This window comes from Candoia aspera, chromosome 6 (genome assembly GCF_035149785.1).
Source record: "Candoia aspera isolate rCanAsp1 chromosome 6, rCanAsp1.hap2, whole genome shotgun sequence".
NCBI lineage: Eukaryota > Metazoa > Chordata > Lepidosauria > Squamata > Boidae > Candoia > Candoia aspera.
The window spans coordinates 15,377,127-15,404,371 of record NC_086158.1 but is presented as its reverse complement, the minus strand read 5'-3'; the positions used below and the strand labels follow the sequence as shown (position 1 = coordinate 15,404,371).

At 41.8% G+C, this 27,245-nt stretch overlaps 1 protein-coding gene across 2 annotated transcripts in view; it reads right to left on the bottom strand.

Annotated features, from left to right (window-relative positions):
* The window catches only part of TNIK (TRAF2 and NCK interacting kinase), a 295,901-nt gene that overhangs the window by 221,071 nt on the left and 47,585 nt on the right, over nt 1–27,245 (bottom strand). For both annotated transcript variants that reach the window (XM_063306445.1, XM_063306444.1), the window contains exon 2: nt 14,115–14,180. In XM_063306445.1, coding sequence (XP_063162515.1) covers nt 14,115–14,180 — 66 coding nt within the window. The remainder of the gene's footprint in view (nt 1–14,114; nt 14,181–27,245) is intronic.

Here is a 27,245-nt window from a genome sequence, read left to right as displayed (position 1 = left end):
CATCATCCATTTTTCTTAACGCGCAGGGCAGCTGAGCCTCTGCACAATTCACTTTCAGTACCCTTTTCAATTTCCAAAGAAAATTCAGTAATGACATTTTGCACCAGCCAACATAACTCTTTCCATTCGGCCATTATTATACCTGACAACAGGCTTATGTAGGAAAGCTGAATGAAACAATAAGCGGGTGTACCACTTTAAAACAAAGCTAGGATGATCGGAGGTTAGCTTCACAAGTTCCCTGAAGCTGGCTGTCCAAACATTAAATGCAGGGGATTGCAAGACCCTTTTTACAACTTTCAGTGCCTGCCTGCGTGGCAATATTAACTCATGCTCAGCCTGGCATTCCCATATTACAGAATGTTCTCCATCTATCCTTCACGAGCCAGATGTAACCCTCAAAAGATCTGCTTGGGACACTGGAGACATCTGGAGTTCTTCCCAAATAGTCATTTTTAATTGGACAAAAGGAGAAAAATCACTAAAGCCATGACTAGAAAGTAATCCCATTAACTATATTTAATTTTAATTGCCTTTAACGGAAAATGAAATGCAATCAAATTTGCTTCCAATGAAATCAGCCAAAATAAAGTTGATGCCCAACCAAGAGGCTTGAGGGTTGCAGATGTTGTTGGAAGATTCGTAGCATCTTCATGGAGCAAATTAAGACATTTAAATATTTGGGAGTCACTTTCAATTTTCTGCTGTTTGGCAAGAACAAACAAGAGCAGCTGCTCACTAAACCCGTAAGATTGCTAATGCTATTTTACATTTTGCTAGCAGCAGAGACAGGACTACGCTCTTGTTGCCGTAAGTATTTTAAACATTAAGGTGATCAGCTCCCTGTTAAATGGCTCACTGATTGGTAACTATGAAGATCCAAGATCCTGGAAGTGGTACATTCCAAATTTCATAAGACACATGTGTCAGGTACCTCTGAACATCTCTTTCTTGTGCCTGGAAGCTAGATGGCCTTCTCCAGAGGCAACATGGCTTGTTGCATAAAATTCTAGCTGATGTAGTTTTTCATAGACGGAACCCTTGCTTCCTGAATTCTTTTGTATGAGTTTTTTCAGGCATCGAACTGGATCTAAGTACTGAGGACTGTCAGCCCAATATCGTATATAACTTGGCTATGGGATTGCTGAAATGGAGCTGAAGCAATGGATATTTGACAATGATCACCAGAAAGATCTGAGTATCACCCCCATCTATTTCCATACAAGTAGTCCTCGACTTACGATCATTTAACGACCATTCAAAATTACGACAGCACTGAAAAAAGTGACTTGCAACTGGTCCTTGCACTCATAGCCGTTGCAGGGTCTCTGCAGTCACGTGATCATGATTCAGGCACTTGGCAACTTTCAGGCATTTACAATGTTGCAGCATCCTCTAAGCCCTTTGAGACTGTTTCTTTTAGAAAGTTTCAGAGAACTTCTATTTGAAATCAAGGCAAGATACTACTTTAGGCCCTGCTGATCATTCTAAGGATTGCAGAGCAGGACCACAGCCGCAAATATGATCGCCATTTGCGACCTTCCCAGCCAGCTTCCCACAAGCAAAGTCAGCAGGGAAGCCAGCAGGGAAGGTCACAAGTCGCAGTCATGTGATGTCTCACTTAATGACCACATCAGTTTGCTTAACGATCGTGGCAAAAAGGTCATAAAATTGGGTGTGGTCACATGGTACCTCACTTAACGACCGCACCGCTTAACAATAAACTTTTCCGGTCCCTACTGTGGTTGTAGGACAAGGACTACCTGTAGTGGTCCCTCCACGCCAATTAATTAAATAGTATCTTGTGTCTGCCTCACCAGAAAGGCTTTTGATTAGATTTAATGCTTTGCCGCCCATGTTAACAGAAGGAGATATCCCAATACCCCAGCACCCCAACAGAAGAGTGTTTATTTGTTTATTTTTATTTTGTCCCCGCCCATCTCCTCCCATCGGAGGACTCTGGGCGGTTTACAATAATTGATTAAAACAACGACCATACAATAAAAATAGAATATACAAATATAAAATTGCTCTAATAAAAAATAAATAATATAAAATTACTCTAATAAAAATTAATTGATTGATTGATTTTTTTAAAAAGAGTTTATTTGCTTTACCGGATGGGGAAAGTAAAAACAGTTAAGGATGTATTATTACATTGTCCATTCTATACAGACTGGCAAATCGGTTTAATAATGTCCTTGCTATCCAATCCCTTGATAAGCCAGATGAGGATAACACTTCCTTTAACTATCTAATATCCAGACGGTTCCTAGTTCTGTTCTACAGCTATTACTCTTAGGGAGTTATTCTTCTCGAGTTTTTTCCCCTTCTTCTCTCTCCATATATTGCTTTTAAGTTAACAATAATTTAATTTGGTTTAAGAATTAGTTCGAGAATTTTATTATCGCCTCACTACATTTTGATTGCTTCCTGGATAATACATAAAGTATAACTGACAGCTGGTGCCCAGCTGTAAATAAATAATGCGCGTCTACTTGCAAAAGAATTCTTCTTCTGATTCCATACTACTTTTTGGCATGTGGTACCCAGCATCCCAGTAAAAAATCGAGCGTCGCCCTTAGCCCAGAAAAAATTGTGCACCTCTGTGTCAGGCCCTGCCTGCTAACCAGTAAAGACACAGACGCTAGCGTAGGCTTAGGTTCTGGCTTTATTGAGAAAACATGCATGCCTTTAAAAAGCTGAGAGTGAGGGGAGCATGCCGGAACGGGATTTAAACAGCCCGCGCCGGTCAGCGCTCCACCCCACCTTATTCCAGGTGCGTCCCATGAGTTCCACCGGTTCCGTCCCTGTCAGGTGAGAGGTCGGTAAGCCCCCCTGTGCCCCGGGCGTCGCCTCGATCGCCTTCCTGAACGGTAATGATTCATTGCCGGGCGATCAGGCTCTTAATCCCTTTGACAGCTCGGGCGCGCCTCTCCTGTTGTTTTGTCAATTACCTTTTGGCAACTTTATATCTTTGTCTTCCGCGCCGCCGGCTTTGGTTTTTACTTAGTTTCCAGCACCTGTTGCTTTCTTTTTGTTTCATGGTTGCCTTTTGCCTTAATCCGCCAGGGACCCATTTCCCTGTATTGTCATGAGAGCCGTTGCGATGTCACAAGCATCGCAACGGTGATCATGACACTCTGTTGTATGGGAAATAATCATGCTGAACTGCTCTGGAACATCCTAGTATAATTTCTACCTTCAATGGGGACTATCAAACTAAACTGGAATAGAAGTGGCAAGATTCTCACCTGAGTTCAAAACTCTCATAGTCCAAATTAACCCAAACCATTCAAATCATATGTCCTTCTTCATGCAAAGCTCTCGTTTTTAACTATAAAGTTCAAATGTTCTGATGGGTCCTTGGGATATTGATATCTCAGTTTTGCCTCTATTTATTCATTCAATTCAGGTGATAAGAGCCCATTATTATACAACTAGAAGTTCACCAGTGTTTTTGCTCAGAAGAGTCTTTTAAACAGTGGCATGGCCCTTAATTGGACTGAAGAGTTCATGGGAGTTACATCAGCACAGTTGCAAAGAGGGCAGAATGAAATGCAGTGCAAAGCAGTTTCAAGGGGACTGACCTTTCATGAAGGAGTAAGACCAAGCCACCCATATACCTCACTTTAGGGCCAGCAATTGTCAAAAGACATACAAGAATATCCAGGATGCCAACTAGACTGCGAAAGCTGGTAGAGTCATACCCATATATAGAAGCAAAAAAAAAAAAAAGCCACCAAAGAATTTAGAACAGAAAGGAAAAAAAAAAAACTAGAAATAGTTAAAAAAAGAAAAGTACTAGTATTGTCCCTTATCATTTCATCAGGAACCCAGCCAGCTTCAGAGCAGAGAAGGGTAAGGCACCTTTGACACAAATTGTTCCTAAAGCACAAGTGTTATCATGACATCTTGATGTGAAGGAGTACGTGGGTTGACTTCTTTGTTTTCCGTCTCTCTCCCCCCCCCCCTTAATCTTTCCTGAGCTCAGCTGTATCTTCTGCATAAACTAAGTAGCACAAGATGTACCAGTTGCTCTGGTAACAAGACTCTCCCCATCCTGAAACATCAATTTGAAGAGTTCTCCCAGGGAAGATTTAGCTGCCTAAGAGCTCAACATTTCTGGGACATACGCACATTATTATTATTCTTTCTTTCTTCCTAACAAGCAGCTCAGCCTTTTAAATATGCATCACAGCAAGAGGGCAAAATATCCCAGAAAATGTGCTTTTAAATACAGGTTTATTTGCAGCAGGGAAGAGGGGAACATTTCACACAATAAGCGTGTTCCCACAACACCTTAATCTATAACACTAATTACAGTACAATACAGTATGTATCTTTTCCGAAAAAAGCGGACCCTGCATATGCGGAAAAAACGCTAGGAAGGAAAAAAAAAAAACAGTATTTATCTTTGTGTGCCAGGAGTGGATGCCATGGGAAGCAGCGATAAGTCACCAGTTGTCTTCCATATTGCTGGATTTCGGTTACCTTTGCAATGCTTAGCTCCCTTTGGCCAAACAACATTTCTTGCTTGGTTTGTTTTAATTTTAATTAATTATTTAATTAATTGGTTGGGGGCGGGAAACACAAGAGATCTGATGCAGGCCATACAAGGGCTGGGGAATGACTGAGTTCATACGATCATCACCACTACCCCTCAATTTTAATTTGATTCACATACACACACCATGCCCTTTGGTGTGTCAAAATAGGTTAGCCATAGTAGAAGCAGGTGCAACCAGTTTGTTTTGCAAAGTCTCCCATACGAAGAATTTGCCAAAAAATTAAACGTAAAACAAATCATGGATACGGTTTCAGGATTTGACCTATGATCTGGGTTCAGATGTCAAGTTAATTGTGTTGTTTGTGAATTAGGTCATTAAATGTAATCTAACTTGCACAGTTAAGGCGTGAGTGTTTGTAAATATATATTTTAGTTGCATTTGTTTTATTTCAGGACTGGCTGCAGTCCAAAGGGTACACCTACAGGGAGAAAACCGAAACAATTCAAACCTTGAGGAAAACAGATATATACATTTAATGACCTCTCACATGATGGATAATAATTCCTTTAGGTCATGGTTGCTCTTGGAAAAGTAGCAGTGATACGGAAAGTATCATAAACCTTCCATCTTCATGGCCTATCTATCTATCTATCTATCTATCTATCTATCTATCTATCTATCTATTGATTTGATTTCTATAGCCACCCATCTCAACAAGTGACTCTGGGCGGCTTACAATAAAACCATAAAACAATTAAAACAATTATAATTAAACCAGTTAAAATATAAAATAAATACAAAATAAATATATATGGCTGCCAAGTGAGCAATGCATAGATATTAATACAGCCAAGAGACGGGACCATCCACATGCTTGGGGCCCCAGGCCCGGGCACAAAGCCAGGTCTTTATGGCCTTACGAAAGGCCAACAGGGTCAGGGACATCCTAATTTCTGGAGGGAGGATGTTCCAGAGGGCAGGCGCTACGGAGGAGAAGGCACACCTTCTAGTTCCCACCAGCTGACACTTCCTGGCTGACGGGACCCACAGTATACCCAACCTACTAGATCAAATTGGATGGCAGAAACAACTGGGAGAAGGCGGTCCCTTAGGTAACCCAGCCCCAAGCCATGAAGGGCTTTAAAGGTGACAACCAGCACCTTGAATTGCACCCAGAAGCACACTGGCAACCAATGCAGCTCACGTAGCAGTGGTGTTACATGTGCCGAGGAGCCAACACTATCTACTATCCATGCAGCTGCATTCTGCACCAGTTGAAGCTTCCGAATGCTCTTGAAGGGCAGCCCCATGTAGAGCGCATTACAGTAGTCCAGACCGGAGGTCACGAGGGCATGAGTGATTGTGAGCAAAGCCTCTCGGTCTAGGAATTGGCGCAGCTGGCGCACAACCCAAAGGTGTGCAAAGGCCCTCCTAGCCACGGCTGCCACCTGCTCTTTGAGCCGTGAGTCTATGAAGACCCCCAGATTGCGCACCAATCTCTCAGTAAACTGTATGACAACCCAATTAGATCATCCTCACTGGTATGAAAAAAACTACCAAAACAATGGTTTTCGTAAGTAGCCAATGTTACAGCAGAGCCATGATTGACACATTGTATACTATAGTCTATATAGACAATAGAGGGCTTGGATAACACATTAAAGAGAAAGGCCAGTCCAAAGATAGCCCATCTTCATCATCTACTATTAAGATGATCAATCACATTTCATTGGCCTGCTGGAAGGGTTTTGTTTAATGTTGTTTCCAAAAATATATCTGGCTTGATTTGTCAACCACTGAACTCAGAACAGTGCCAGTCTTAACTGGAGCAATGTTCAAAAGGCTTTTGGGCCTAAATTCCCATTCAAGTGGTATGGAAAGAAAAGCCAATTTATCCATTACTTCTCATCCTATTTGTTTTTTAAAAAACCTAACTAAGAAACTTATATTGCCACCCACCATCTTTGTCTTCTTATAGTGAGGTGATCAGACGATGATGCAATTATCACTATCACTGTCCTATGACGTGCCACTACTGTGGTGACTGTGCTATTTTAAGAAGAGGATGAAAAGCCTCTGAGAAGGTAGGTTGTTTTCATCTTCTCTTCCCACTTTCCCACCCCAATTTTAGCAGAATTCTTTGATCTGGTGAAAAAGGTAGGGAAAAAAGTCTGTTTTGGATAAGGATTTTCCAAACACTGGAGCCCTTATTCAGCCTCCTCATTTCCTCTCTATCTACTAATGAAAAAAATCAGAGAGCTAATGGACATGACCTACAAATCAAGAACACAATGCATACCACATACACACACACACAAACGTACATGACAGATCAAAACAGTACATTTGGGGAACACTAAGAGTTCATACAGAAACCAAGGTGAAGCCTTTTCAGCAACAGTTCCCCAGGAAACACTTATCTTGTGCTTGCTGTAACTATTTTTCCCACTCAACTGAAGAGGCTATGATTAATTAAACTATTCACTAAATTTCTTTCAGACAGAGAGATAATGAAGGCAGTGGATGGTTCAAACAATTAGCATCATCTTTGTCTTGGTATTAACTCATCACCCTGCCCAAGGGTCCCACTAATACATTCTTGACAACTTGCAACAGGCTATTCCCACCTGAGAACCACCTTCTGAAATACACAAGGACTTCTTAATAAGCAAAACCTTCTGCACTCTGGATAAAAATAGGGCCATCTAAAGAATGGATTCACAAGTGCTGGTGTACTGCTTGATCTGTTTGCACTAAATACGGGTAGTCATCTCTATAAATGGATTCTACTGAAAAACATGGTATCTGAGAAGTGATGGAGTACTGAAGCAATCTGATTAGAATTGAATTAGTACTGAAATATCAGTATTAATACTGATTAGTATTGATTAGTACTGAAGCAATCTGATTGGTATTAGTATTGATGATTCATTCACACAAGCAATTTTCACCTGAATTTGTCAGTGGCATGCAAGGCTCTGCCCTTCTCAATCTGCCCCTAATTTTCCCCCAAACAATAGGGAAGTGGGGAATATTCAAAGTAAGTGTAGGCATTTGTGAAGTTGGTATGAAGATTCTATACAGAGGCATTTGCAAAAATAATATTGGGAACGTTCAATCAAATGCATCAAGGAATGATAAAGAGCTAGAAAGATAGGGAGATGAATATATAAATTTGTAAGAAGTATCAAGGGAGAGGAGAGAAATCAATTCAATCCTATGCACCTCCAAAACTAAGAAATCACACTTACACACATACACACACAAGAATAAGAGATACAGCTATGACTTTGTGAGATTGGATGAGGTGGAGTTCCAAAAGCTGCAACTAAGTTACTCAATTACAGCACTAAATGAATTCAAGCAGGGGCATACATTTATGAAATGTAAAACTTCATGAAAGAAACTTCACCAATGCTTTAAAAGTCCGTATCACAATGAGGTATCAAGAGACAGCAGTTTCTTAACCTTGGTATTTTTCTGCCACTCCTACAATCTGCTGGTTGATGTTGAACAAAAGATATTAACACTTTCTCTAGCAGGGACATAAAGCAGAGGGTGTGGGTGTAAATTCAGGTTTTAAAAAACAGCAGCAGATAAATTAAGAACAGTCTCTTCTCTCTGCTGAAATGTTTTGAATGGCAGCCTCAAAACTGTTAACCCACTTTTCAAATTTGGTAGCAAGCTGGTTTCTAGACCTCATCATGCTAGGAATACCTTTCTTAAAAAAACCAAAATACTTTTGTTAATAGCATGAGTGGAGAACTATATTGGAGACGAACTTCCTTTTTCATGCTTTTTTCTTTTTACCTGCTAAAGATCATTGTGTGGTATGTCTGTGATATCTCTGGAGGAAGCAGCGCTGGATTTCCCCACCCACACTCTTCTTTTTGAAGGGGGGGGGGGATGAGTTGGAAAAGTTCATTAAAAAGGTGCATTAAGCCTATTAGGGCCTATTGTTTTGTTTTACATTGAAAACAGTGCCCTTCTAATCTGGTGACTCACCATCACATTTCAACAGTGCCATCCTGAAGAATCCAAGGAGCTACAGAAAGTGGGTTAGGGGTCCATATATAAGCTATGGATTACTCACTCCTGTTCTATGGGTTTGTTCCAAAAAGCACCCCTATCCAATCAAGCAGAAAACAGTACTCTAATCAAGGACCCATCAAGGAGAAAATGAACCCCCACCAACACTGGCAGGGCAAGCTACTGTATATAAACAGGGAGCGAACCCCACACTCACTCGCACTGATGATGTTACCTAGTCAGGTAATGAAACATCTGCAAGAAAACAACCAAGCTCAGATGGCATCAAGGACCCCACAGTTCAACCATGAACTACGTATATTCTCTTCTATTAGCACCCCTAACCAAATGCATTTTCCTCCTCTGTATGGTTTTCTCAATACCCAGCATCCAGTTCTTCAATACTTACTTGATATTGTTTGCATTTTCTCATATTGTCTTTGACATTTAATGGAAGTAGGAAGGTGAGAATATTGTTGGCCGCTACAGAGGTGACTGTACAACGAAAGGCAACGCACGAACACACACACACACACACAACCCTTTGGGCTATCTTTTCACTCCTTCCATGAAAATTTCACCAATGTCCTTTCCACACTGAACATTTTGAAAGCAAATTCTCTCTCATCAAACTGAATGAGGAAGTGGGGGAAAACGCAGAACTTCTCTGCACGACACCAGCCTGCCTGTTCCCCTGTCCAGAAAAGCCTACTGAACACACAATAGGTGTACAAAATAATGGCTTTGATTAAAATAGAGGGGATAAAATAGAGGGGAATAGTTCTACAGTTCTACAGAGGAATTACTGAATCTGTTATCTGTTCTTCTATAACTGTCTGGTTTGGTTCCGCAACCAAGCAGGACAAATATAGACTTCGACGGATAGTTAAGTCTGCAGAAAGAATTATTGCAATCCGCCTGCCTTCTGTAGAAGACCTGTATATTGCAAGGGTCAAAAGGAGGGCGGAGAAGATATCTGCAGACCCTTCGCATCCTGGACATAAACTGTTTCAACTTCTACCATCAGGACGGCGCTACAGAATACCTTATGCCAAAACATCTAGACATCAAAACAGTTTTTTCCCTCGTGCCGTTGCTCTGTTGAATTCCTAATTAATGTAGCATGATATAATGATTGACAATGTATGGTAAGACATGACTGCTAAGATGTGACTGGTAATGCTCTGTTAAGTGTGAACATATGTTAGACAACAGATGCAGTATACTGTCCCTTAATTCTCCCTTTGAATATGAAGGTGTGTTAGTTAATAGCCATAGTATTATTTCCTTCAATTTTTTTTTCTTCTTGATTGTATAGTTTTAGTAAATAACATTATTACTTTACTATTGTTTATTTTTGATGTTATGTAAATACATTGAGAGCTTTTCCACTGAAGTCAAATTCCTTGTATGCCTAATCATACTTGGCCAATAAAGTATTCTATAAAGATTACATGCATGTGGGTGGTAGACAAAGAGTGAGAGATTTCAAAACCAACCACAGTATCCTGTGCAAAACAGCAATAAAAATAGAAACTCTGAGTAACTGCTCAGGCCTTCCTTAGGAGACCGCCCTGCTATCTGATAAGCCTTGAGATGAGAAGGCATTTTTACAGAGGAAGAAGAAACAAAGAACACAGATGCACACCCTGAGCTAACCATCTTTAAGGCTAAATAATTCCTCCCACTTGCCACAGAAGAGAAGCAGAAATTACTAGCTATAGCATATCTAGCTACAATTAATACATTTTCTATCCTAAAAGCATTCCTTATCAGCACAAAAACGGGCAGATATGGTTCACTCACTCCAGAATTGTTCAAAGAAGGCATAGTGGTTTGTGGGCCCACACACATCCATACACATACAAGCATCAATTACAGGTGAAAAGCCTTTCGCAGCAAGGAATGAAATAATCCAGCCCTGTGTTTTACCATCAGTATCCCCCCACCATGGTCTTAAATTTAAGCTAGAAAATTAACATGACAAGAACTTAAGAGATTCACCACAGCCTGTTTGTTATTGTCCAATTATCAAACCCACTAGATTCACTTGAAAGAGAGAAGCCATGAACAATGTGCTCTCATTCAAGTAAAAACTATTCAAATTAAACTGTACTGTAAGGAGCTATGAGTACACCTGTGTCAAACACTGCAGGAAAGGAGAATTTTCTACTACTTACAAATTACACCAGAATGGGTAGAATCACAGAACGCATTAAGCTGAACTCTAACAAAACAACTGACAACTTACCATAGCTGGAACAACTATGTCAAGGATTGGTCATCTAAAAACTAGTATTTCAGGTTCTTTCTTTAATCACAAATACTAGTTTTCAGACAACCAATCCTTGGCATAGTTCAGTGTTTCTCAACCTCAGCAACTTTAACTTTAAGCAACTTCCCCAGCTGGCTGGGGAATTCTGGGAGTTGAAGTCCACACATCTTAAGGTTGTTGAGGTTGAGAAACACTGACATGTTGTTCTACTATTTAGCCAAGTCTTGTTATTTTAACAATAGGAGAATCCACAATCTTTAAATAGCAAAAAGAAAGTGTTCGGACATAGAATAACCACATGACTCTACCAGACTCCTTCCCACTTCCTTTATCAGGTATTGAAATTTGGCAAAAATGTTACATATCCACTGCTGAACATGACTCACTCCAACCAGGAACAAGAGTCAGGCTTCCCCACGGCAGATATGACTTGGCTGTACTCCATACAACAGAGCATGGACTAAATCTCTGTTGTAGCTCATGAACAGTAGCCATTACAAACAGCTGATAGTCTCTAATGCTGATCCTTAGAACTTATATCCTCCCTAGATTCATATCCAACACCCTCTCTTCTCACATCTTCCTTGCATTAATGGTAAACCAGCTTTTTGTTTTCCATACTCTCTTCTGGGTAGCATTGCCTCTTTATATGCTCAACATTCCTACCCCTATCTATTAACAAAACTCCAATGGCAAGGACATGTACTAGACTGGTAGACTAAAATCCAGGTTCAAATCTATTATATCCCAGATCTCCTTGGGAAAAGAGCAGGCTAAAATAGAAACTAGAGCCAGTCTGGTCTAGTGGTTAAGGCACCAGGCTAGAAACCAGGAGACTGAGAGTTCTAGTCCCACCTTAGGCATGAAAAACAGCTGGGTGGCCCTGGGCCAGTCCCGCTCTCTCTCAGCCCAGCTCACCTCACAGGGTTGTTGTTGTGGGGAAAATAGGAGGAGGAAGGAGCATTAAGTATGTTTGCTGCCTTGAGTTACTTATAAAAATAATAAAGACATGATTAAAAAAATCTTTAAAAAAACCCAATTATACAAGCAGAGAGATTACACACAGATTACCCATAGCCAGCAGCTCTTCCTCTGCTTTTGGTAGGCAGAGCCATACACTTAAGGAACTGTTAAGGGACAGTTTTGAAAGGAAAAGGGGTCCACTAACTTCTGAGGCTTTTGACTTTCCGTTTCCTCTGCCTTCACTAGCAACTACCTCTACCAGAAATCTGAAAAGAATCTCCTCCCTCCCACCCCAAGGAAAAAACTGGCAGGCAGGCGTATGTGTGTATGTATGTATATGTATGTATGTGTGTGTATATATACACACACACATACATATACATACATACATACACATACACACATACACACACACATTTTTAGAATTTTAGAAATCCGGGGACATTGGTGAAAAGCTAAATGGCTATATGTCTAGGAAAATGAATGAATCTACATACTCTCCCACAGATTGTGTTTTAATTGCTTTAAACAGTTTTCTTCTTTAATGTCTTAATAATTTCTCTGGGGTTTTTGGTTGTTTTTGTACTGTTTTGGGGATTTACAATCTTGTAAACCTTGTACGTCATGGTAGTGAGATGAGCGACCATAGACATTTAATAAATAAATAAAACCTTTGGAAGTAGTTGAATTCATGACGTCTCATGACAGCATTAGAAAATGAAAAGAACTCTGAGAAATTCCACAAAGTTGAACTCAATATCCAAACAGGCTGCTAGGCCTTAATATTATTGTCGTATTTTTTGCCTGAATTATCAGCCAGTCTGGGTTATTGAAGCCAAAACACAGATTACCTGTGCAAATACTGGATGCTGTTCTTTTCTCACAAAATTTCTCTCTCCCACAGCTTCAACATTTTTGTTAATTATAAATGCACTGCTTCTAATATTTAAAATATTTTTGAAAATTGTACTTAAACAAATTACAAGTTGAGCCTTCAGCAGGACGTAAAACAGGAAAACATAAGATATAGAAGGAGCACTATATAAGCATTAGAAGTAAACATTTTTTATTGGGCTTTTTGATTGAAACATTAAGCTTTCAAAAGGATATTGTAGCCACATTTTCCATCAGTAGCTATTCAAAATAACCACGTACTTAAAACTCAGTCAGCTCCATAGTTATGTCATCAGCAGAAAGAAACTGTTTAGACATCACTCTGCATTCAGCCTCAGCAAGTCAAGGCAAATAGTTTTGAAATTCAACAATATAAGGGGGAGGGAGAGCTGCTCAGAATACGTATTTCCTGTGCCAAGGACTTTTAATAAAACGTTTTTGGCAGATTATAATTTTAGCACAGGTTTGATGTTATTTTGGAAATTCACACTTTCAAAAACATCTAGAAGTTTTTGTTCCAATCTTGGTTCAGTGGTAAACTTTGATCATGTCTATTGAAGAGATGAGCATACAGCAATACAAGAATAGAGAAAGCAGATGTCAGAATAAATATTTCCTGACAGAGCAGCAGAAAATTCTACTTTTTTCTTTCATTTGGGGAGCAGGAAAGAAGGATGAAAGTGATTTTTGTTGCATGTTCAGTACAGGAGTAGAAAAGAATCAGCTATGAAAGATCATCCTAGAAAGGAAATCCAAACATGGCAGCAGTTCAGCCGTACCATGTCCTGGTTCACATGCTCATCCTTCAGCTGTGAGTGAGTTACCGTTTTCAAAATCACATGCAAGAATAATTTAACAAATTCATCCTTCACAATCTTTATTCAGGTCTCCCAAGGATCCGTGAAAATAAAAAAAATAGTGCAGCATGTTCAGAAAGTGTACTTCAGATGTTTACAGGGCACCCAGAATTTCTGCTTGCAAATCCTTGTTCTCCAATCCTTCTTCCCCAAGCTGGTTCCCTCCAGATGTAGTACAGGTAGCCTTCATTTAACAACTACTTGTTCAGCGACCATTCACAGTTACAACGGTGCCGAACTAGGAGACTTACGACCGGTCCTCATATGTGCTGCCGCTGTTGCGATCCAGCAAATTAAACTACCAAGAATCAGCCATAATGTTTTGCATCAGCCTGGAAACATTTGTTTCCCTTCTTCCTGAAGTCTGCTTATTCACTAAATTATGCAAAGAAGAACAGGATTGCAGATTGGCATACCATGTTCTCTTTTATCAACTTATACTTTTGAAGAAAGTTGTAAGAAAGCTTGAAGAAAAAGAAAAGACCTTCAAGTTAATAATTCAGAACCCCACAGTTACAAAAGATAGATAAGCAAAAGAATGTTTTGCATGTAAACTCATGTATATAGAAGTTACGTAAATCTTACCTTATACACTTGCCCGTAAGTCCCATTGCCAACCAGTTCAACCAGTTCAAAGATGCCTGCAGGATCCTGAGAAACAGAAGACAAGAAAAAATAAAAGCAAGTCAAAAAGAGATATTTAAACAGATCCAAACAATGTTTCACAAAAGCACTATTTCACACAGTTGGGGTTTTCCCAGATCTACATTGGCTACCTCCTAAAATGGACATTGCTTTACAAGAGAAGGCCTGTTTCATTTTCAATGGTTATAGGATCCTTTAAGTAGATGGTGTCCTTTTCCAATAGCTTTAGGTAAAGTACGTGTGAAATTTTGGTTGGCAATGTAACAGATTTATTTCAGTAGAGTATCCTGATTAGCTACTGACTCTCCTAAAATTTAAGCTAAATATTCAGGTTGGCTGGGTGATTTTAGGAGGGCAATTCTGTGAGAAAAAGTATGATTGCCTTGGTAATGTGTAGAAGACCAGGCCAGCCACTAGTACAGCAACAGTACCCAAACCAATATCTTAAACACAGGCTTTCACACCAGTTTAAAGGGTGAAGAAGTTTTCTCAAGATGAGGATGGCTGAAACACTGCGGCAAAAAGATCTTATGAATCCCATTTGAAGATAGGCCAGGGCAATCAAGACAATGAAAACGGACAATGAAGCGAAATGTTTCTAGAACCTAAAAGGCGTGTTTTTCCATCATAGCAGCAAGTTCCCATTTTCAGAGAGGGGGGGAGGAAGAGAGAGAGAAAATAAGAACAAGGTAAAGAATAAAAACAACAAGGCAACTATTGATTGTCAAGCTGCAGTTTATTCAGCTGCATAAAGCAAAATTTAGAAAAGCTGCTTTTTAAAGACCACTGCAGCCAGCAAATGTGTTCACGTATGTCCATCGTTAAAACCAGAGAACTGTTTGTCGTAGGAAACTAAGTTTTTGATAGTTTTATTTTTTAATTAATTAGGTAAAAAACCCCAAAATCAAAAATAAATGGGAAAGAAATACATATACAGTACATACATGAAATAAGCTTTACAATAAAATGAAGGTTGAAGTGAAAATGTTATTATAAAAATAATAATGGCAAAAGAAAAAGAAAAACTAAAAGCATACAAAAAAGCATTCTAGTACCCCCCCCCTTTTCCCAAGCAACCACGTTTTTGAAAATGAGGCTGAAAAAAGGATTGGCTTAAATGCCACCAGGATTCAGGATTTCTAATGGCTTTATTTGTAAAATATGGAACTGCAACAGGAGGCTGTTACTAAGAGTCATTCTACATGGACTCTAATTTACAGCTCTAAATGCAAAACTGAACCAGTTCCGTTGATCCAGAGTGCTAATAAGGAGAACTAGCATTGGGAAATGAGAGAAAAACAGAAGAGATTTTCATACAGCAAAACCACAGGGCAGGCATTTGCAAAACAGTCCATTCCAGAGACAGGGAAATCCAGAAGATTCCATTGTCCTCCAAACCACACCAACTTGGCCATTCCAGGAGCGATCCATCCATTACTCAGAAGTAATGCTTTGTACATGCCTAGTATGGAGTCAAGCAATGGATTGTACCATCTTCTTCACCTGCTACAGTCATTTAAGCAAAAATCCATGCCATGATCTAGGCCTTCCCCAAACTGGCACCTTCCAGATAGATATCCCCAAATCACTGCCAGTAAGGCAGCCTGGATCTAACTGGGTGAGTGCTTTATTCACTGCCACATCCAACAAAAAGCTTCTGACATATCCCAGGCAGCTTCACACTTGGTAAAGAAATCAAACTAACCTTGTCAAAATCCAGCCTAGGCTTGGTTCACATATTGTGATATCCAGAGTTTATGGAATAAGCCACAGCAAGCTGTATGTGAGGGAGGGGGTGGATTGCTGTTTGCAAAGACTCTATTTAGTTTGAGTTTAGGCATGCTTTTCTCATTCTCAGCTTTTTACCTGTTTGCACTCTTTTCTAAATAAACCCAGAACCTGAATTGCCATTTTGAGTCTGAGAGTTTTATTTAGAGTAAGGCAATCATCACATAAAGCTGAGAATCATTTTTTCAAACCAACCTCGCTACTCTTTACCGGAACATTTTCTTGTGAAAGAGGAATTAGCGATGGCTGAAGGGGGAAAGGATCCCACGGAGTTCGAGGAGCAGGCGGAACAACTCCCTGAGTCGACGTTCCCGAGCAGGGACCCAAGCCCTGTCCCAGCCCAAGCAACACCTCAGTCGGGGGACTCCTACTCTACCGCGGGGTCGAAGAAACCCCCACCAGACGACGTGGCGGGACAGGAACAATTTTTATGGGATGCCCTGGTGGACCCCCGACCCGGCATGTCCTGCTCCACATGGAAGCTCCGCTGGCCCAACACTCCGAGGGAGATGCACCCAGATATATCAGGGAGCCCACCGCCGGAAGGTCCAGCGCTGGAGGACTCCGCTACACCTGACAGGATTAGGGTCCTGGAATCCAAGATCGAATCCATGGAACACGTCTTGTGTTCTATGTTGGCTGCCTTTGGGGACCTAGTAAGAATCGTCCGAGGTCCCGGGGCAATGAGGCCACCTAGCCTCCCACCTTCCCACCTCCCATAGGGGTGGCCCCGAGACAGCAATCAGGTGGGGTCCTGCAGCTTGGGGGAACCCCCCGGGACTTCCCGGTGAAGTTTGATGGTGACCCCGCTAACCTGTCCTTCTTTCTCACCAATGCTGCCAGTTTCATGAGACGGCATGGCCACCTCTTTCCTTCGGAAGAAGAGAAGATAGCTGCAGTGGCCACGAAGTTGAAAGGCAGGGCTTCTGACTGGTATGTCCAACTGTCGGAGATTGGGGCGCCAGCCCTGGCCACATTCGATGCCTTTTTGGCTGCGCTGAAGCGCTACTTTGAAGATCCCTTGGCTAAAGAAAGGGCTAAGGACACTCTTAAAGAACTGGTTCAGGGGCAGAAGCCTGTGGCTGACTATGCACTTGAATTCAAGGTTTTGGCAGGTAAAGTTCCTGAATGGTCCAAGGCCACCTTAACTGATCGCTTTAAGGATGGACTCAATCGCGAAGTCTTGTGCTGGGCACTTGGGCGGGATGATCCCAACTCATTACATGATTGGATTTGCCTCGCTGGTAAAGCAGAACATGCCCAGCGCACTTTTATGATGGCCACCAAAGAAGACAAGCCTGTCACCACTACCCGAGCTCCAGTTCTTCCGTCGACCTCTAGATGGGATGCAGAGAAGCAACGCCGCTTTGTCCACGGGCAATGCATCACCTGTGGAAAACTGGGTCACCGCGCTGTCGACTGCCCCAAAGCTAAGGCACTGGATCGTTCCGCAAAAATGCCTCAAAAAACAACGAAGAAACCAATCAACCCTCCTCGTCGGTTGACGGGGGTGCTGGCTACTGCGGACGACGATGATATCTACACCCCGGGAGAAGAATTAGAGGCTTTGGAACAGCTGGCGGGAAACGATTTCCACCTGTCTTAACCGGCGCCACGGGGCAGGTGGTTCGATCCGGGCACAACTCTAACATGGTGAGTGCTGATTGCCCTATCCTCGCTGTCAAAATTGAATTGGGATTTCAATCCAAATCCCTCAAGGTCTGGGCTTTATTGGACTCAGGCTGTTTTCGATGTTTAATCCATCCTGACTTAGTCAAAGCATTGGATTTACCCTGCTTCCCTCTCCCAAAGCTGCTGCTTTTTCAACAGCTTGATGGCTCCACAGCGGGGGGGGGGGGGTGGCAGCTACCCAGTTTACTGGGGAAGTCGCTTTGCGTATGGGGTCCCATTTTGAACTCATTCAGTTCATCGTGACCCCGGTGGGGAATCCTTTGGTTGTGTTAGGGATTCCCTGGTTCACCTCGCATAATCCCTACATCAATTGGCGGTCCCGCTCTATTACCTTTGAGGATGGCTTCTATCAAGCTCCCCTTCTGGGGCGTGCCATGCCTCCGACGGCAGGGCAAGCAGAGGTTGCAGATTCTCTGCCTTCCCCATCCCCCTTGGAAGGTCTTCCAGCCACGTACTCGGACTTTGCTGATGTTTTTGGGGAGGAGGAGGCTGACCAGTTACCCCCCCCCCATCTTTTTACTGAGGAGCCCATCCTCTCCCACCCTGACCCTGACCTTCCTTTCATCGTTCAGGTTGATGCCTCTGATTTTTCAATTGGAGCTATTTTGTTGCAGAAAGATTCTGCTGGGCTTTTGAAGCCCTGTGCGTATCTGTCTCGCAAATTTTCCGAGACAGAGAGACGCTGGCATGTTTGGGAAAAGGAGGCTTTTGCTGTTAAAGCTGCCTTGGAGGCTTGGAGGCATCTGTTGGAAGGTGCTTCTTCCCCTTTTGAGGTTTGGATGGATCACCGCAACCTCGAGGCGCTCCGTACACCCAGGCGCCTCAGCCCGAAGCAGATTCGATGGGCTCAATTTTTCAGCCGTTTTAATTTCCAACTTAAATTTATACCTGGCAGGAAGAATTTTCTGGCTGATGCCCTTTCCAGGTTGCCACAGGATGAGAGCCCAGCCTCTGATGTAATTGGCACTGTCCTATTGGGGCCGCAACTGGGTTTGGTGGCTGTCACGCGTAGCAGCGCTCGGGGCCAGCCCCTGCCTCCTTCCTCACCGGTTCGCAAGCTGCCTCCATTGTCCGCTGCATTGCGCTCTACTTTTGTATCTGCACTGCGTTCTGATCCCTGGCTGCTTGCTAATCCTGACAAGGTGTCCATTGAGCACGACCTCGCTTGGGTTAAGGGGCGGTTATATGTACCTGACTCTCAACGTCCTGCTATACTGGCTCGTTCTCATGACAGTAAGCAGGCTGGTCACTTTGGTTTTCTGAAGTCCCTACATTTAATCCGACGACAATTCTGGTGGCCCACCCTACGTAAGGATGTCAAAACCTATGTGGCTCCTTGTCCTGTCTGTGCGATGTCCAAATGTTCTGTTGGTAAACCACAGGGGCTCCTAGAGCCGGTGGCTGACCCTGCACACCCTTGGGATGTGATTTCCATGGATTTCATTGTAGACCTACCCCCCAGTCAGAAGAAAACTGTCATTTGGGTGGTCAAAGACTATTTTTCTAAGCAAGCTCATTTTGTGCCCTGCGCTTCTATTCCCTCGGCACAACAGCTGGCTAAACTTTTTTTGGTACACCTGTACCATCCTCACGGCTGCCCCTCTCGTTTGGTGACTGATAGGGGCACACAATTTACCTCGAAATTTTGGCGGGCTTTTTTGAAATTGATTGGCACTGAGCAGGCTTTGTCGACCTCTTGGCATCCCCAGACGGACAGATCCACTGAGGTCCTTAATGCCACTTTGGAGCAATTCCTTCGCTCTTACATAAACTATCATCAGGATGATTGGGTTGACTTGCTCCCTTTTGCTGAAGTGGCTTACAATAATGCTGTTCACCAGAGCACGGGGCAAACCCCTTTTCGCATTGTTTCTGGTAGGGATTTTGTTCCCATTCCAGAGTTTCCCCAGCCTCCTGCTCCAGCTGTTGCTGCCTGCAATTGGGGCTCTAGGCTGGCTGATTCATGGCCCATTATTCGAAACACTCTTCGAGAGGCTCAAGAGGCTTATAAATGGCATGCTGATAGGCACCACTGCCGCCAGCCGGCTTTTCGAGTGGGGGATTTGGTCTATCTCTCTACAAAGTTTATAAAGTCCCCTCAGCCCTCTAGGAAGCTGGCTCCTAAGTTTATTGGGCCATTTCCGATTACTGAGGTGCTCAATCCTGTCACTGTTCATTTGGATTTGCCTCATAATTTGAAGCATTTGCATCCTGTTTTTCAGTGCAGTTTACTCAAGCCTGCTCAGGATTCGGCTCGCTGGCATCCCCACTCACCGCCCCCTCCACCTATCATGATTGATGGCCAGCAACACTTCGAGGTTAAAGAAGTACTCGACTCTCGCCGACTGCGGGGGTCTCTGCAGTACCTCGTCCGCTGGAAACACTTTCCCCATCCTGAATGGGTTGCTGCACGCGATGTTCTTGCCCCTGATTTAACACGCGCTTTTCATGTTGCCTACCCTTCCAAGCCCTCTGATAAGTGATTTCTTTTAAGGGGGGCGGTATGTCATGTTCACCGTTCCGGTGTGTGTCTACATCATAACAGTTTGCTTGCCAAGGTGCTGATACGTGTCCGGGCTAGGAGGGTGCTGCTGAGAGCCTTGTACAGGAGACGTGCTGGACTGTGCCAGGAGGAATGTGTTTAGGCTATCTCTGAAATGTCAAGGTCTTTTTGCCCGTTGATCAGCAGAGCTTGTTAGGAGCACCTGGGAATGTGGGGCGAACTGTATGTGAGGGAGGGGGTGGATTGCTGTTTGCAAAGACGCTATTTAGTTTGAGTTTAGGCGCGCTTTTCTCATTCTCAGCTTTTTACCTGTTTGCACTCTTTTCTAAATAAACCCAGAACCTGAACTGCCATTTTGAGTCTGAGAGTTTTATTTAGAGTAAGGCAATCATCACAATTGCATACTATCTCTCCTCAGTATCTTCTACTCCTGTTTCCTCAGCCACAGTGTCTCAGAGTAGCAGAACAGCCCCTGTCAGTTCAGTGAATGGCATTTCTCTGTGCTGTTGGCACCAGCAGTTGCCATTTCAGCAAAGCCATGGTAACTAGAAAAGAATGCTAGTTATTAACAAATCTGAAAAAGAAAAATGGGGATGTGAGCTCAGTTTTCATTCAAGCCTAGCTCTTGAATCTGTTTTTACCAATCAGCTTTTGATGGAAGAACAAAGGTTCTTCAGAAACCTGGAAATTCTCCCCTACCCAGTATAAAAGCAATACTGGTAGCTTGTGCTTCAGATAAGTTTAAAAGGAAGGAATAGAATGAAAGATAATGCTCTTCTCACACCCCTTAACTCAACTCATTCACAAGAAGCACCCAGTTATTTTTATGCTCCATGTACACTCCATACCTGTGCACACTTTGATAAAATGCAGATTAGAATCCTTTCTTCTACCATAAGCACTAAAAGGAGATGGACGGAGAGAATCTTCTTAATGTATATTCTGATGGAGTATAAAAGAGGAGGTAAAGGATATTGGAAGAAGCATTCTTCATTAAAGTGAACTGGTTACAATACACTACCCCCCCTCAAAGTAAAAGTGAGAACTCTTGATGGTTTACCAATGAATATAGCAACCCTTCTAATTTGGAGAGGTCCATTACTTCTTCCAAAGACGCAGCCAATTAAATGGAGGATGATGGAGGTATCTGAATGATAAGATGCCAACTGGGTCTGATCATGGTTGTTTTGAGTGACTGAAAAGATGTCAGATACAAATTGCTTAATGCTACAAACTGAAATTATTAAGAAGGGAGGAAGAACAAAATTAGACCCAGAAGAAAGCAAGAGGGAACTGAAACTTAAGAAATGCTTTCTGACATTTTGGAATCAAAATATGAGAAATCATTTAATGGAACCTCTAAATTATTCAGGATAAGCTTAAATGGGGTCCTGATGGAAGATAAACACTGTATAATCTCAGGCCAAATATAATCACTTTTATAGATAACGAACCTTGGGACTTTTGCTGCTAATACACATGCATTATGTTTCCATTTAACAAACATTTTCTTTCACCACCGCCCATCCCTATAAATCTCATTTGTCAGACACGCACTGGAGGGTCTGCTATTACTTTTTCTTCCTAAAACCTTTATTTATTTCTTCCTTTCCCAGAAGGTTTCAAGAGATGAAGTATGAAACAGCAATGGCAAAGGACAGCACAAGCAAAATCACACAACAGGCAGTATTTGAAATGAAAAAGGTGAGGAGCCAGCCACTGCATCATCAATTTGTTTGCAATGACTCTTCCTTGGGCAGTTCTGCAGGTTTTTCAAAACTTCTACCTGTCATCTCCTGAACCTCCATTCTCACCTACAGCAAACTAAGTATCTGCAGTATCTATGGAGACAAGAAGGTTTTTATATCCAGGTGTGTGTATGCATGCATAAGAAGTGTGTGTGGGTGTGTGTGTATTGGGGAGCAGAATTGGGGAGATGTATATCCAGATGCACAGAGAGCATCTTTTGATCTCTAGCATCTTCCTCTTCTGCCAACAGGATCCCCAGTTTTTATCTGTTGATCAGCAAGATGCCTACCTTCATATATTGATAGTATACCATCATTGCCCCCTCTTCCTGTTGCCTATCCTTTTTGCTTATCCATTTGACTTTCCTATAGTATGATCAGAACACCACTACTGTACCATTTCCAGTACAGTACTCCAAATCTAGCCATAGAGGATGAGTAGTAGCTCAACTATTATAACTAATAATGTCTGTTCTCTCAACAGGATCCCAATTTAGCATTCCATGTACATCTAGGACCACATATAGTTATTTGCGATAACCCCTTGTTTCTTAACAAGAGGTTATCACATTTTCTTTTTAAAGTAGCACCACAAAAACATGCAAAACCCTTCTAAAAGTAATTTTCTAACAAAGGATCAGTATATCACATGATATCTCAAAACCTCATCACTACTCAGTTTGATTATCACAATGTGTTTTAATTGAGACCTCTCAGGACCACTTGGAGATCGTAAAGGTCTGAAATGCAATGGCCTGTGTATTAACTGGCACTAGTCACCAGGAGCGTATTCCATTTCTGCTCTGAGTCATGCATTAGTTGTCAAGAGATTTCTAGGTACACGTCTAAGAGCTAGCTTTAACTTATAAAGCTTTCAATAGCCCGTGCCTAGCTAGTTGCAGGACCACCTTCTTCAATTGGAAGCAACCCATCTGATACATTCATGCCAGAAGAAAGCGTTGGTAATCCCTCACTTTTGTGGCATGGGGATAACTGAGATCAAGAGGCACTGTTTCTCCATAAAAGTTCCAATACTATGGATAAGCCTCCACTCAGAAATCAGACCTGGCCCGCTGCTGATTGCTTTCAGAAGTTGGTAAACATGGAGTTCTTCCAGAAAGCCTTTTGGTATCGACTGGATCAGTTTTTCTCAACCTTGGCAAATTTTAGATGTGTGGACTTCAACTCCCAGAATTCCCCAGCCAGCAAAAAATCATATGAAATGAGACACATCTGGCATTAAAAAAGAGCAGAGTCAATGCCAGCAATCTGCTGGAGGGCAGCTGCACCTATACAAATTGTTCCCATTATATTTTCAATAGAGGAGACCTTCCTGCAACTGAAAATTCATACATATTTCCTTTTCATTTCAGATCACCATTCTGTACTAATACAAGGCTGATCTGTCCTGGGTCAGCAGGTTGAAAAGCCATTTTTAATACAAGGCTTCACTGCTGTTGTTACCAGCAACCATTTCATTTGCTTTGCCACTAATCTGGAAAAAAATTAATTCAAATGACCTTCAAGGCCTGTATCACCAAGTATGTAGCCACAATTTAAACAGACATCCAGGTATGCTAAATTACTAAGTCTAACTCCTTAAAAGCTTTTTCACATCTTTATAAAGTCTGTAGATGACTCCCTAGTATCAATGAGGTTTTACTCACTAAAAAAAAAACCCTTGCAATAAACCCCTTGACGATAGCAAATTGCTAGGCTGGCCTAGAAAACTACTTATGGCATAGACATTGTTTATGGTAAACTATGAACTGATGATGTTACATACTCGGGTAACGAAACATCTGTAAGCAAACAACCAAGCTCGGAGAGCACTAAGAACTCCACAGACTCTAAACTCATTTGGGGAAGGGGGAGAAAACCCTGGTTTATTCTGCTATCCAGGCCACACGTGCTGCCCAGACTCTATTCAGGGCATGGGATGCACAAGATTTGTGTCCAATGCGTACAAAGGTCCAGACCCACTCAAAAATTAAGAGAGGCCCAGTTCATGCCCAGCTTTTGCAGGTCCAGGCCATAATTACATTGAAAAAGGGCAAAACCAAGAACAGGAATCTAAATTAAAGCATCCCCAACAGGCAGCTGTCTACTCTTTGCCTGACACATCCAATTAACACATCCACTGGGAGCCTACCACCTTTCTGATTGGTACCATTGTCAAACTTAGTGTCTTCCTAACATTTAAGCACAATCTGCCTTCCAGTAACTTCAATCCATTATTCTGTGTCCTTCTGGGATGACAGAGAACAGGTCTTGACCTTCTATGTGTTATCCCTCTAGGCATGTCATACTTGTCCATATTTTTGTCTGTGAACAATTGCTAGGTGTACAAAGCCTCTAAGCACTACTCATGGCTCAGAGTAGAGCACTAATGATCTTTATATTTCCAGAGCTGGGGAAAGCAACCATTTCCTTTGCCCTTAAACGTTAAATGTAAGCTGACATCAACAACATTTATAGATAGATACTATCTACATTCACCATCTTGAGAATGACTTGAGCTAGAGTCATGGCTGAATCACCTGGCCTCATTGTGACTTTTTGTGACTTTTTATCTGACAAGTTCTGGAGTATTTTTGCACAGATGGTGTAAGTAAAAAAAAAAGTTTTTTCCCCTCATGAATCAATATAGTTATGATCTTTTCTTTGGATGCTGTAATAATTCAGGATTGATCAGAAAAAGCAATTTTACTGAACGGGTTTTAGGAGACATCCTGCCATTACCATGGCCTTGCCCTCTGTATCAGACATCTCAAAAGTGGAACTAAAGAATAGGCACCTGTGACCATGAAGCAAGATCCCATTAGGAGACTCAAAAAAGCCAATTTGTTCACCAAGTGGTTCATTAAATAATAATTCAAAGAGGCTGTCTTATATAGAGAAGAGACTGAATACTGAGCTAAATACAGTGCCAAAAACTGCAGGTGTTATCCAAATGAGAAATTGTTATCATTGAATTAAAGAGGAGCAGCCAGAAATCTTCCCCTACATGTACTCCAATAAATTAGTATGTTCAACATTGCATAAATGAACATAAATAAATGGAACACATTTATAATACCAAACATTTCTGCTTCCCAAACATACCCACCCACATAGCATGCTAAATCTACCCACTTTTCCCCACATAGGTAAACATCCTTATCATCTGCTTTGTCTCCAAGGAACTTTATCTCATTCTATGCATTCTTCCAAAGGGCTCTTTACACCTATGGTTTTCAAATGGTGCACCAGTTAGGTTATTCACCACTTCTTACCAATCAACCTCTGTAAAACAGTCTTTTCCCAATCTGTTTGAGTTGACAAAAATGTCCTCGATAGCCCTCAGCCAGCCAACATGGTATTCCTGAGCCCTCTGGAAAAAGCAATGGTTACAGATTTACAGAGCTTCCTAAGTAATTGTGAAAAAAGATTCCTTTCAAGAAAGCTAAATTGAAAGTTACTGCCTGGTCCTAGGGTTCTGCAAATCCTGAGAGAAGTGCTTCAGACAAAGCACCTCTATCTAATCATTAAAGCAGTTCAACAAACTCAGATTGATATTGTGTTGAAAGCGCTGCCACCTTATACATCTACACACTAGAGCTTTTTTCCTACAAGTTGAAAAGGGAAATGGGGTTTTTTTTGGTTGTTGTTTATATTCATTTCCTTGTAATATTTCCTTATTATTCTTAATTTGTTCTGTATTTTATTCTTATTGTTAATCATTTTGAACATCGGCATTTTCTTTAGTGGAGAGTTGTCTCAATCCAACTCAATAGCAACAACACATTGTAGGAGTGCTCTGTACATGCTGTGTGTATGTATATGATGTAATATGCAAAGTCAGGCAAGCCAACAAAGCAATTAGTGGGACAAAGAAGGACCAGTTCATGAAAGCATATAAGCCATTGGTCTACCACTATGATATACTCTTAGAGGCAATGGCCAGATTTCTTTCCAGATATCAAGATCAGAAGATGGAATGTAATAAATTATCAAGGCTTTATCTTAATGCTCTGCATTTACAGCATAGACATCTCCATCAACAAAAGCACCATCTCAAATGAGTATCAGCATTGTTTGGATTGAACTCTGGATTCTGGGTGATCTTACGCCACAGGCAAAAACTATATATTAATCCTAAAGGTGAATAACCTTTAGCCTCAGGTTCCCCCATTCGGGCCCCAAACTTCTCTGTCACAGCCCTTAGTGTCATGAGTAAGGATGGCGAGCAGGGGGCTCCCATCCAGACTGTCAAGCGCATGCGTAGCACTGATGAATTGTTCAGCCATTCAAAGAGATACAGATCGGGACCGCCTTAACCCTTGGGGGTTATATGTCTGGGTTTTCCCCAAGCTTCTTCAGTTTGTTAGGATTCCTGTTAAGTACTAGCAATAAATATTAGAGACCAGTTCCTTGTCTCAGTGTGTTTCCTGGTTGTTAGGACACTTAGAGTCCCACATTTTCAAACTTGGCAACTGTGGATTTCAACTCCCAGAATTCTGGGAGTTGAAGTCCACACATTTTAAAGTTGCCAAGTCTGAGAAACACTGCCCTAAACCACAGGTGAAAACATCTTGAAAAGTCTGATCTTGCCATTTTGCATGGCTACTCTGTCTAACACAGCCCACAGGTTCCTCCAAAAATATTAATTGCAGGTCCCAGCTATCCAGAGGTTTTCTACTTTAATCAAGCCCAAGAAGAGTCTTGCAAAGAAAATAGAATAGAATAAACCAACAAAGCATAAACAACAAAAGTCAGAGCAGTATGAGAGTAGGCCATTAGTATGGTAGATTTTTTGCCACTATAGATTAACATGGCTCTCCTCCAACAAGACTACTGTGCTAGTTCACAAAGTCCACATATCTTTGAACCACTTTACTCTGTTCCTACCTCCACCCATTGGGACACCAACTGAATCACTGTTCTCCCCAGATTCAACCCTACAGTACATGGAATCCTGGGAAAAGCAATATTTCTAAAATACTGTTGCAGGAATGACACTGGGCTTTCACTAACAAACAAGGAAAAGTGCTTTCTACTCTTAAATTAAAAACTGCATGATCAGGAAAGTACAATATGCTTCAACTTAATATAGCATTTTCCTCCCCCTTTATACAACTCAGTGTATGATGCACAGTCCCAGGAAGCAATTTCTCAGTACTGTATTCAGAGAATTCAAGCAGGATGCAACCAGAAGAAGAATAAATGTCTTTATGCATGCTGTTCATTGCAAACAGTTTTAACACCTCAGTTGCTCTTACAACCCATCAGACATTTATTTGCCTCCTCCACTTAGTTTTGTAGGTCTCTACTTTTGCTCCAGCAGGCAAAACCAAGAAG